General features: G+C 45.8%; 1 protein-coding gene across 1 annotated transcript in view; it reads right to left on the bottom strand.

The window, feature by feature from the left end:
• Positions 1-9,266, bottom strand: part of ENPP6 (ectonucleotide pyrophosphatase/phosphodiesterase 6) — a 111,022-nt gene extending 101,756 nt beyond the window's left edge. The window contains exon 1 of the mRNA XM_044225638.1: positions 8,965-9,266. Within this exon, the coding sequence (XP_044081573.1) occupies positions 8,965-9,205 (241 nt within the window). The 5' untranslated portion in view covers positions 9,206-9,266. The remainder of the gene's footprint in view (positions 1-8,964) is intronic.
• Between the last annotated feature and the right edge of the window lie 3,171 nt (positions 9,267-12,437).

The following is a 12,437-nucleotide window of genomic DNA, read 5'->3' as shown; positions in this document are numbered from 1 at the left end:
AGAAACACCCAGAGAGAAAAGAAGTCCATTCACTGGGGGCCCATTGGGATCCACTGCAGCATTTTCCGCCTTTGTTATTCTGCATGTTTCTGGAACTGTCCTTTAAGACACTCTCTCTGATCCCCTAAAGGGCCAATTCAGATGACTCTCCTACTTCAACTTGAAATCTATTCTGATAAAATCTACTTCCCCCGGGTGCCTAGGTGGCTCAGTGGGTTAAAGCCTCTGCCTTCGGCTCGGGTCATGATCTCAGGTCCTGGGATTGAGCCCCGCGCCAGGCTCTCTGCTCAGCGGGGAGCCTGCTTCCCTTCCTCTCTCTCTGTGGGTCTCTCTGCCTATTTGTGATCTCTGTCAAATAAATAAATTAAATCTTTAAAAAAAAAAATCTACTTCCCCAAAGAGATGGGTCTCCAAGCTTCCCCGTCTCTGGTCTCTGCTCACAGGAGCCCCGAGCTCTGAGGACCTCCGGGTCCTCAAATCCATTCCTGCTCCCTTCCTCGTACTTCCTCCTACCCTCTCAGTGCCGAGTGGGCCTCCGTGGGGGCTGCCTTCAAGCTGCTCCTCAAACTCAACCCCTCACGTACAGACCATCATGAAGAATAGAGGCTTAAACGTTTCAAGTGGAGGAGGAAGAAAGGAGGAACCTACTGGGCTGTTTTCACTGCAGCTTTCAAAGCCTTCCACCAACTGCACGTCTTTTCTTTTTTTTCCCCAAATTTACCCCTCCAGCCCTTCAGCCCACACTCAAGTGGTGAATGGGTTTAGCGCCCTTTCACCTGCCTTGTTCTGCTTCTCTGGCTTGCATGTGCTGTGACTCTCACATTGGCAGATTTCACAGATTTTTCTTTCTTTCTTTCTTTCTTTCTTTCTTTCTTTCTTTTTTTTTTCTTAAGATCTGGCCCCAAACACATCTCCTGCTAAAAATCTTTCCACTCATCTTTCAGTGTTTAGTTCTAGATGGAACTAAATGGAAACGTCCAAGCCCAGAATAACTCCCAAGAATACTTCTCCGCCTGCCTTGCAGACACGTACACGCCATTCCTTCTCACGAAGACCCACAAGCTTCTTATCAAATGCGGCTAGTGCCCGTTCAGTGTGCGTGATATGCTGCATTAATGTTCAAGACAGTTCCTGTCCCCACTATGACCTACTGGCATCAAGCTTGGCCATATAATTTGCTTTGCCCAATGGAATGAGTAGATGTGATTTGTGCTACTTGGAGCAAAGGTTCTAAGCATTACCACGTCATTCTGCCAGGTTCCCTTTGTCCCTTAGCCACGTGAATAGCTCATCCCATACAGAAGTTCCTTTTTCAGCCTAGATCTCAAAATGAAGAGGAAATGGGGCAGAGTTAATCCTTAAAGTCCATACATGAGTGAGAGATAAATCATGGTTATAAGCCTCTGATACAGCTTGTTACTACAACACAATTTTGCCTAATCTTAGTGATAAAGGGTGTAATAGTACAGTTTTTATAATGGTGGCTTTACATGAAGGGTCTCACAAGCCTGGTGGGTAAGTTTTCCTTTCTCCATTCTAATGACAGATAATATTCAAACTTGCAAGAACTTGTTCAAATTCTGGAAGTTAAGAGGTGACAGAATAGATGAAATCAGGTCTTCTGCAGCAAATTCATAGCTCTTTCCACTCTACCATGTGTAAGGGGCTGACTGTGCTCCCCAAAAACATGTGGAGGTTCTATCCCATAGTACCTGTTGAGTGTTTGCAGATATAGTCAAGTAAAATGAATTCATTAGGATGGACCCTAATCCAGTGAAGCTGGTGTCCTTATAAGAAGAGAAGAGACACGGAGATACAAAGGGAGAACACCAGGAGACAACGGAGGCTAGAGTGAGACGTCAGTGCATCGACAGGCCAGGGAAGACCAAGGATTGCTGGCAACACCAGAAACTAAGAGAAAAGCATGGGAGAGATCCTCTGCTACAGTCTTCCAGAGAGCATGGGTCTGCTAACACCTTGATTTCTGATCACCAGCCTCCAAAACCGTGAAGGAATAAATTCCTGGTGTTTCAAGCCTCCCAGCATGTTGGAAATCAGTGCATCATGTTACAGCAGCCCTAGGAAATCAATGCACCATGACTAACTCAATTCTGAGGTGGGAACCCCTAGAAACTCTCAGAATATGGGGGACAGAGGAGGTCTGTCTAAAAACACCTCACTCTTCCGTTGGCAGACTTGAATCACCCTCCTGACTATGTTTGTTTCCAAGAGCTGACATAGCGTACCATGCCAGGCAGCTTACACAAGAATTTCTGCTTCACAATTCCGGGGGCTAGACATCTGGTAGCAAGATGTCATCACAACTGGACTCTTCTAACGCCCCTCTCGTTGGCCTGTAGATGGCCACCTTCTTCCCGTGTCTTCACATGGCCTTCCCTCTGTGCCCACCTGTGTCCTAATCCCTTCTTTCAAGGACATTAATCATATTGGGTTAGGCCCCACCAGATATAAATCTGCAGGGTCGGAGGACGCGATTCAGCCCCCAATGCGATCTCGTGTTTCCAAATGTCTACAGAGCCTGTCATGATGCCTGGGTTCCCACCTCGGCCACTTAAACAATCTGGGATGGAGGCTCAGAACATAAGGATGGCCCTTCCAGCCCTTCAAGTTGCCAGATCCGACCCAGGGTCCGACAGCCAGGACCACACGAAACTTATCCTTCATTGTCCTCTCACGGATGTTCAGGTGGTTCTGAGCCATTGGCCTTGCTCGAGTTTTAATGTTGCCTCTGCTTTCTTGGCTTCAGCAATCTTGGTGAGAATCAGGTTCTCGCTTGGGCTATGCTGATGACTAGTTTCCTAGTTAAATCTCCTCCCAATGCCCCATGCCTTTGATCTCCTACTTTGGCACAGTCCCCTCCTCATGGGTGACTTTCCTTTCAACCCTCTTATTGCCTCCAACCTTATAGTCAAAATTTAAAACAAAATCGATGACATGTTTTGAGATATATGAGACTATTAGACATAGCTAGTAATTAGTTCTCCTAAATGGCTGTTAATTGCTTCCATAGAGCAGAGCATAATTTCAGGTTTTTCCCTTCTTTTTAGTTGAGGAGTTATCTAGAACCAAAATAATAACTGACAAGTTCCTTGAAACTCTGAAAGTTTTAATCATTATTATAATACTGTTTCATGATAACACATTTTATTTAAAGAAGGCAGAATAAATAGTCCACAGTGCGGAGATGAAGAATAAGGAGAGAGAGAGAGAGAGAGAGAGAGAGAATGATGGAGTCACGTGGGCTCCTCAGGTAGTGAGTGGGGAAGGCAGATCACTGCAGTGACTTCAGGAAAGAAATCTGAAAAAAGAAGGGGCGTAAACCTTGAGTCTTTCTGGGGGAAAGCATTCCAGAGGTGGCCACCTGCCTGGAACAGGCGAGAAGCAAGGGGAAGAGGGTCAGGCATGAGCTGGGAAAGGAACGGGATGGCCGTATGGGGCCAGTTCTCAAAGAACTTTGGATTCTACTTGGAGTGAAAGCAGGATCTGTTGGAGGGTCTGAATGGAGGAGCGACGTGGTCGGATTCATGCTGTAAAAGGACTACTCCGGTTGTCTGTGGAGATGCACAGAAGGGTGGGCAGGGGGTTGGAGGGAACAGGGGCTGTTGGGCAGTTCTGGCAATAGAGGGTGTGGACTCTAGGGCTGGAGGTAAGAGGAGTACAGACTTGGCCATGCACCTGGAAAGGACAACCCTCTTGGGCTGTGAGGGAGAGTGAGGTAAGGAAGGGACCAAGGAGCGAGCAGTCGGTACAATCCGAGGAAACTGAGAGGGCTATCGGGAAGGAGCAGCAGGGTCCAGCCCAGCGCTGCTGCTGGGCCGGAAATAGAAGCTTGAGGATTGACATTTGACCATATGAGGTCTTTGGTGAAAACAAAAAGTGGAACTGGGTTTTGTGCAAGAGAGAAAGAGAGGAGAAGGAGAGGGCATACTGGATATTGTGTATTCAAGGAGGCGTCTAAATCAAGGGACGCTAACGTGCTGGGATGAATGTCCCTGAGCAGATGCTGAGCTTGGGGGAAGGAGGGTGCCCTGGAGGCCACGTCCACACTGCTAGTGCTGTGGGGATGTAGGGGTCTGTGGGCAGTCCATCAGGTAAAACCTGAGTTCTCCAGAAGACTGAGGAGGCAGGCTGTTTTCAAAACGTGATTTCTCAAGTACTTTCTATAGTGATTTCGGTTGGTTCAAGTGACAGCCGGTTTTCATTTAAATCAGCTATTTTCGCAAAAGCAGGGAAAAGCGTAGCTTACCCTGCAATATCTTACTCCATGATATTGCATCCTTGGTAACTGGGAAGAATTTGTGTCCATGTAATTTCTAGGAGTGCAACAGGAAAGACGTTGGCACAAATATTAATTCTAATGGTTAACATCCTTGGTTTCCTTGGATTCCAGTAGATCAATGAAGCACCTTTACTCAGGCTCTAATTGTCTCCTGGACTGGTCTTGAGGAGACTTCTGTCCCCAGGTCCCAGGTCTGACACGTGACCTCCTCGGCACTCCAGGACGGGGGTCAGAGTCCTGCTAATTGCTGGTAAGAACCTGACCTCTGGCACCTGCCCTCTATTGTTCGTCCTGTTACTGACATTGCTTGGTGTCTGGAGTGAGGTACCCAACCTCCCTGTATTTTATTTACAAGTTTTTAAATGTTGAACTGATAATGGCAAATTGCCGAACAAGCTAATCTCAGCATATGCTTGTCTCCTTGTAGATTATCTTCAGTAAAGATGAAATTCTAGACCAGCTTCCCTGCTACTCAGGACATTTCTAGACCACTTTCTGCAAATGCTTAATCAGAAGCATTCAAGAATTACAAACAAACATTGCCATCCGCCTTGATAAAATGATACTAAGTTATACTTCCTCAAAAATATCCACCATTTTCTCTTACCCATGATTTGGATTGAACACATCATTGCTTTTCTTCCATGGATTTTTATGTTAAACTTTACTTAACTGTGAATTAACCTCAGAGAGAGAATAACTTTACAACGAGATCTACAGTAAGAGAGATCAAAACAGAAAGCAGGGGCACCTGGGGGGCTCCATTGGTTAAGTGTCTGCCTTTGGCTCAGGTCATGATCCCAGGGTCCAGGGACGAGTCCCATGTCAGGTTCTCTACTCAGTGGGAAGTCTGCTTCTTTCTCCGTCCCCCCCCCCCGTATATCCGCCACACACACACACACTCTCTCTCTCTCTTTCTCTCAAATCAATATATATATTTTTAAAATTAAAAACAAAACAGAAAGCAGAGCAGTGGTTGTGTTTACACTGCAACTGTGTTTTAACTGAAAAAAGGCTGGTCCACACAGCTCTTCAGAAAGAGAGCTGATGCACAGAGGAAGATCTACACCTGTGTGGGCCATGCGCTGGGCTCTTGCCTCCGGCTCACAGCCCACCTCCTTCAAAATGCTTCACCTGCCACCACCACTGGAAGAACACTCTCCTCCTTCTGATCTCCTGCAGCATATGAGGAAAGGACCCTCAGGCTATCTGTGTATTCGTTTGCTAGAGCTGCATAACAAAATACTGGGCAGCCAAACAGCAGTGCTGGAGGCTGGAAATCCAAGGTCAAGGTGCCAGCAGATTTCATTTCTGGTGAGGCCTCTCTCCTTGGCTTGCAGATGGCGCCTGATCACTATGTCCTCGCGGGGCCTTTTCTCTGAGTACATTTATTCTTGGTGTCTCTTCCTCTTCTGAAAGAATATCAGTCAGATTGGATTGGGTCCTCTCTAACAGCCTTGCTACACCTTACTCACTCTCTGAAGACTGTATCTTTACAGTCATTACTGTATATACTACATTCAGAGATACTAGGGGTTGGGACTTCAATACATAAATTTTGGAGGGAAACAATTCAGCCCTTTTCATTCATCTTAGAATATTAGTAGGTACCCAATGTGTTTGTCCTCCTCAACTTGATGGTGGGCTCCCCGGATGAAAGGCCCTGTTTTAAGATCCCGTGTATCCCCGGCAATCAATCGTTTGATGGATCTTCTTGATCACTATTAGAATTTTGTTCACATTGGTCCTGCTGCCAATATGTATTTTGACAGAGAAAAAAAATCAGCCACAGTGGGTTCGTGTCAGTGACGAGGCTAGACAATTTCCCAGGTTCCTTATGCATCCCGTTACTGTTCATTCCCCATCACCATCCATGTGGCTTCCCAAAAAATTCTCCTCTCTAGGGCGTCAGACATTTGCTTCATTTCTCATATTTAGGCCTCCCAAGAGTTGCCAGTCCTAATTTTTTTTTTTAATTCCCTATGTACTGCTTATTTTCATGTCTACATCTGGCAGTGCCTGAGGTCCTAGCCTGACCTAGGATCTGGAAGCTGAGGGAACAGGCTCAGGGCAGTGCATTGGGCTGCCCGAAGTTGTCCGGCACCATCCTGACCCCGGGAAGACTCCAACCAAGTATTTCCAGCTCCAAGACCAATAGCCTAATATTCCTCATTATGCAAAGTAAGAACACCAAAGGCTTTATGTCTTGTGGGCAGTAATTCATGTAATGAAGTGAGATCATCATCTCTCTTAGGAATTCTGATGAACCTTATAACAGTATAACTTTTAGTACCAAAGGATCCAGCATGCTCCTTTTGTCGATTCATAAAATGCTCAAATGCTCAAACCATATGTTTAAGTACAATTCCCAATGGATATATTCTTCCTTAAATGAAAACGGGAATTTTTCAACATCAGGTGGAAAACTCAGCATGGCCATTGGGAGGAATTGTCTCGACATAGCCCCGAGTCAGTTCCAGGGCAGTGGAGATAAAACCAGCTTTGTGGCCTGGTGCTCCCGGCCCCCAAGCTTGCTCTAGGCCATATGCTCACTCGGTAGGTACGAGACAAACCCATAGACACATGTGCGTGAACGTGAGCCTTGTTAGACACGTTCTGTGTACCATACTGGTTCCATGGGGTGTCTGGGTGGCACAGTCCCTTAGGCATCCAACTCTTGGTTTCAGCGCAGGTAGTGATCTCAGGGTCATGAGATCGAGTCCCACGGGGGGCTCTGCGCTCAGTATGGAGTCTGTGTGAGACTCTCTGTCCTTCTCCCTCTGCACCTCCCACTCGTGTTCTCTCCCTCTCTCAAATAAATAAATAAATATTTTTAAAAATATTGCTTCTATAAAAGTGTAAGTAAGGCTTTCAAATACTACTTCTTACCACCTAAAAATATTCAGGCAGAACATGTATGGAGCTCAGGCTAGCCTCGGTCTGACAGTGAAGGTGAGCTCATTGCCAGACACTCATGGGCTCTGCCTGTCCCATCACGGAAAGGGCTCTCTGTCACAAGGAGACAAGTGAAAAAAACCCTAGTCTGAGAAGAAGGTATGTCCCCGCGTGACTGGCATTTTGTGCCAATCATTCGTTGTGCCAATATCAGGAATGTGGGTCTGACGAACAAAAGGCCAGGCCACCGGCTTGGTTTTGCTGTGCAGGCTGTCACAGTCCCCTTCTCCTCGCTGGAGCCTGGCTCTCTAAAATGGATTTTGTTCATTCTCCACTGGCCTGGAGAAAACTGCACGTGGCTCTTTATGAATTGGGTCTCCCAGCAAGACTCTGCGAGACAACCGGGGTGGGGGTGGTCTGCGTGTGTGAAACTGCCGGGACAGAACTGGAGTCAGGCTGTGACACACAATGTGTGGCCCAGCAGCCTGCGAACCGGCTCCCTGCAAGGGCAGAAGCATGCCAAGTGGGGACGAGAGGACTTTTGTTCATTCTCTTTATCTTACTGAGGCTGGTTGTTTGTCTGTTGGGGGAAATTAAAAAACAAGCAAATAAATTCCTTGCCTGGGTGCTGTCTGGATTTTTTTACTCCCTATGCTTTCATTCCTAATTCTCCAAAGTATCTTCCCCCCTAAATTTTATGGCATTTTTATGTACAGATGCATCCACTACCTACGCATGAAGTCAGAAGTATCAATTTGTCTTTCTAGACTCCTTCGGGTTTGCCTCGGTGTGGAGATCCATAATGAGATCCAAGAGGTCTCCTCCTCTTCCCATTAATATAATTTATAGAGTTTTCCTTATGCTCAGAGCACGTAGCAAAGTCCTGTGTAAGCAGCACTAACAGCGCATTCTTAACAGCCTCCCTGGACAGTTTGCTAAATTCTTTCTGAAAGCCTCTTGCTGGCCCTAACAAAGGTTAACTAAAAAACAAACCAGAGGCTGGGAATCCCACTGTGAGAGCAGAAAATATGCACAGATAGCCCTCTATCTATTGTACAGATAGAGGACTGAGTTTGTACAATCACATTTGGCATTCTGGAAATCCCTGGTGAAGATCATTTTTAGGCAAAAAATCAGCTTCCCAAACCCAACCGTGCTCTGGGGTTGGCTAGGGTTTTGTTTTGTTTTGTAACTAAAAGTTAAAGATGGGAATCCAAACCATGAAACGATTTTTTTTTTTCTTCTCCATGTCATTTTACTTGGCCCAAGAAAGCAAAAGAGGGACAAATGGCATTGCTCAGTAGTTCTTCAGGGAATGACCTACACATTTTCTCCACACAATCCAGGAATCCTGTATGTAATTTTCATCATCCAGCACATTGATAAACAAGCGAAAACACCTCCAGGATGACAGATGACTGCAGAGCAAAGGGACAGAAGGAATTTGGTACCAACACACATGCCTTTTTAGCTTGAACTTAGAAAGTACAGAGTTGACTAGAAGTTTTATTGGTGAAACAAATAACTACTTCTAAAATCATCTATTTATGTCACGTGTTCTCCACACCAAAACAGGTCCTTGGGATAACTTTTGGAGAACAACACAACTGTGGAAAAAAAAAAAAAAGTCTCAGCCAAGAACTTTGGCGGCCCAAAGGGCTAGGGAAACCTGAACATTTAAATCAGACTTCGATGCCAGGAGCTCATTGTCCCCTGTTGGGACTCTGGCCACCACCCCCACGCCTCCCAGAAGAGGACACAGTACTCACCAGTCATTAGGGTGTAGTAATTGGGGTAAGACAGACTGGGAAAGTCGGGGGTCAAGTAATCCACTTTTACTCCCCGGCTCACAATCTCTTTGAAGCCAGGCAAGGACTCCAGGGCCTCATCACTGATGTAGTCAGAGCGAAAACCATCCAGCAGAAACACCAGGAGCTTCCGGCCGGCCGCGGCTGGCTGCGCCAGGCTGAGCGCGAGGACCAGCAGGAGGGCCCTGAGCTTCATGGCCATGCTGCCAGGAGCCTGTCCGCCCGCCCGCCCGGCTGGCACAGCCGTCCCCTTGCAAAGACTGAGGATGGAGAATCTGTAGCTATTCTCTCTTCTAGGGGCTGGACCTTGACTGCTGGCCTTCCTGAGCCAAGTTCACTTTCAGAATTTAAAGGTACAGCACCCCCTTTTAAAAACATCTATGCTCACCCTTTACTAGAAAGTCCGGAGACCAAGTCCTTCAGAGAAGCCAGGTCCCCAAACAACCCAGAATCGACACCAGGGGAGACAGGGTGACCTTATTATTTTGGATGAGCGTTCCAGAAATACAGGCAACCACAGAGAGGTAGAAATTTAGAAGATGACGGAAGTCCACGCTAACTTTGCAGTTGGGCTAACCAAGGGCTGGGGTCAAGGGAAAGGACAATCTTTTAATTTGCTGCCATCCTGCGTCTCTGCCCAATCTGAACTCTCTGACTTTTTCGCTTACAATTTAGTAACACGAACCTCTTCATTCAGGATATAAACAAGAGATGATAAAAACAGGTGGGCCCCATTTCTGAACTTTCCACCGGTGTCTCTGTTACCATCACATTTAAAAAACGTATTGTCTAGGTCTCAGCCACTTTTTTTTTTTTTCCTATGGATCTGTATACAGTGTTTATTGTTCTGTTTTTCAAGTTGCCGGTGTCTGAACTCATCTGCAGAAGGAGGTGGTTCTCACCGTTTGGGGAAGGAAGGGCGGCCTGAGCTCCCTTGGGGAAAGGTCTCTGAATTTTAAGGATGCGTATACACTGGGGTCTCCACTTTCCTCTGCCGCTATCGGGGGGCACGACCCAAAATGCAGCTCCCTGAGAATCCACAGGTCCGCAGACGCTCTCAAGCCTCCACTGACAGTGATTGTGACGTATCTGGGGAGGGCACTGCTGATATGGCTTATCTTGTTTTACATGATCTTACTGTTTTATGATCACATTTAGATCATACTCTAAAGTTTTAGGTCAATAAGTTATTGGAAATAAGCCCCTTTGGTATACATACCAACACACAAGAAAAGAAAGAAACATATGGAATAGAATTCAAAACAAATCCCAGCATTGCCTACACTAAGATGCCCCCTAATCTTTTACCTTCTGGCCTGGAAAACATTGGAAATAAAAGCTAAAAGGCAGTAGGTCAGAGAATGTGGTTAATATTAACTGCCCAAAGTCTTATGGTCCAAAGTCTGTGTTTGTTCTCTGGAGGATCTTGTTTGGATATGGTTATCAACACCTAACACTTAAGAATGAGTACTTCCTGCTACTTGTTTTTCAAAGGTAGACAATGCTGCAAGGTCATTTGCCACAGTAGTTTAACCCGGACAATGCAGAAAAATGGAAAATTTCCTCCCAAATCTGGAACCATCTTTGTGTTGAAAGTTGTTCTGTTCCAGGTCTTGCTAGTGTCATGCATGAGCTCTCCAGAGTGTGCCACCCACATGTGTCAGCACTTTTGAGCCTCGCCTCCATGGAAAAGAAGGTGACATGGCAGAAAAGAAATCAAGGCTTGTAGAAAGAAGACAGGATTCCATGGTCTGGCTTCTGGCATTATGCAATTGTGTGATTCTGAGAAGTTGCCTTTCCATGCTTCAGTGTTCTCCTCTGAAAAGCGATAGAAGCTTTCCGGTCTAGCTAAGGACCTGAATAGACATTTTTTCCAAAGAAGATATCCAGATAGATGGCCAACAGGTACATAAAAAGATTCTCAGTGTTGCTCATCATCAGGGAAATGCAAATCAAAACCACAGTGAGCTATCAACTCACACCTCTCAGGATGGCTAGCCTCAGAAAGATGAAAAATAACAAGTGTTGGTGACGATATGGAGAAGGAAATAAAAATCCCTACTCTAAAGAGCTAGCTGCACCCCCAAGTTTACTGTAGTATTATTCACAATAGCAATAAATGGAAACAACCTGCATGTCCATTGATGAGTGAAACCAGAAAGAAGACAGGGTATATATACATATATAAGAGGATATTATTTAGCCACGAGAAAGAAGGAAATTCTGCCATTTGCAATGATATGGATGGACCCTGAAGGCATTTTGCTAAGCAAAACAAGTCAGACAGAGAAAGATAACTCTATGTTCTCACTTGTGTGTGGAGTCTAAAAAAAAAAAAATCATAGAAACAGAGAGTAGAATGGTGGTTGGTTGCTAGGGGCTGTAGGGTAGGGGAAATGGGGAGATACTGAGAACAAACTCCCAGTTACGAGATGAGTAAGTTCTAGGATCTAACAACGTACAGTATGATGACCACAATTAATGCTATCCTTGAAAGTTGTTGAGAGAGTAGATCTTCATTGTTCTACCACACACACAAAAGCCCGAACAGTGATTATGTAGGGTGATGGGGGTGTTACTAGCCTTACTGGGGTAATCATCTCGTAATACATATGTGTGTAATGAATCAAAGAGAGCGAGTGGGTGAGTACTCGGGCAAGTATGAGAGTGAACACTAAAACGGGGTCCAAGGTAGTATTAGAAAAAGTCCATATGAGAATCATTCTATTTGTTCCCGCCAGAAAAGTAATCTTTGTGCACTTTTTAAATGAAAAAGGTCTCCCAAGAACAGACTCTCTCTTTAAAAGGCAGCTGACTAAGCAGGATCACACGAATACAAAGTGGAGTATCTAGAAACCATTAGCCTGAGTCGTCCATCATCTCACGCGTTTCCAGGTCGGAGGCAGGGATCCTTTCTTTCCGGTCGTCAGCAAACCCTGTTCGCCTTCGGACCTGGCCCCAGACTCACACGTACTGTGGTGGAACTCCACGGGGCTCACCTGTCCAGAGTACAGGTAAGGGCTGAACCCACCCCACCACGATCCCAGTCAGGAAGATTGAGCCAATGTGGCTTCTCAAGTTCCTCATTTGATTCTGGTCAAAGCCAGGCTCAGGAAACACTGTAGATAATGCCACATAGCAGCGGACAAAGCTGAGCACGGTCACATCATTGTCCCAGTTTGCATGTTAGCAAATAGTCTCTGGAGGCCATGGGGGCGGGGAGCTTCATTTGGACCTTCTGAGAACTTTATAAGGTGGGTATTTTTGTTTTGTTTTCTTAATTTAATTTTTTTTCAGTGTTCCAAAATTCATTGTTTATGCACCACACCCGCTGCTTCACGCAATCCATGCCCTCCATAATACCCACCACTGGGCTCACCCAACCCCGCACTCCCTCTCCCCTCCAAAACCCTCAAGTTTGTTTCTCAGAGTCC

This window comes from Neovison vison, chromosome 11 (assembly GCF_020171115.1).
Source record: "Neovison vison isolate M4711 chromosome 11, ASM_NN_V1, whole genome shotgun sequence".
In the NCBI taxonomy this organism is placed as follows: domain Eukaryota; kingdom Metazoa; phylum Chordata; class Mammalia; order Carnivora; family Mustelidae; genus Neogale; species Neogale vison.
The sequence above is the reverse complement of the archived record's forward strand: the minus strand, read 5'-3'. Positions and strand labels throughout refer to the sequence as shown.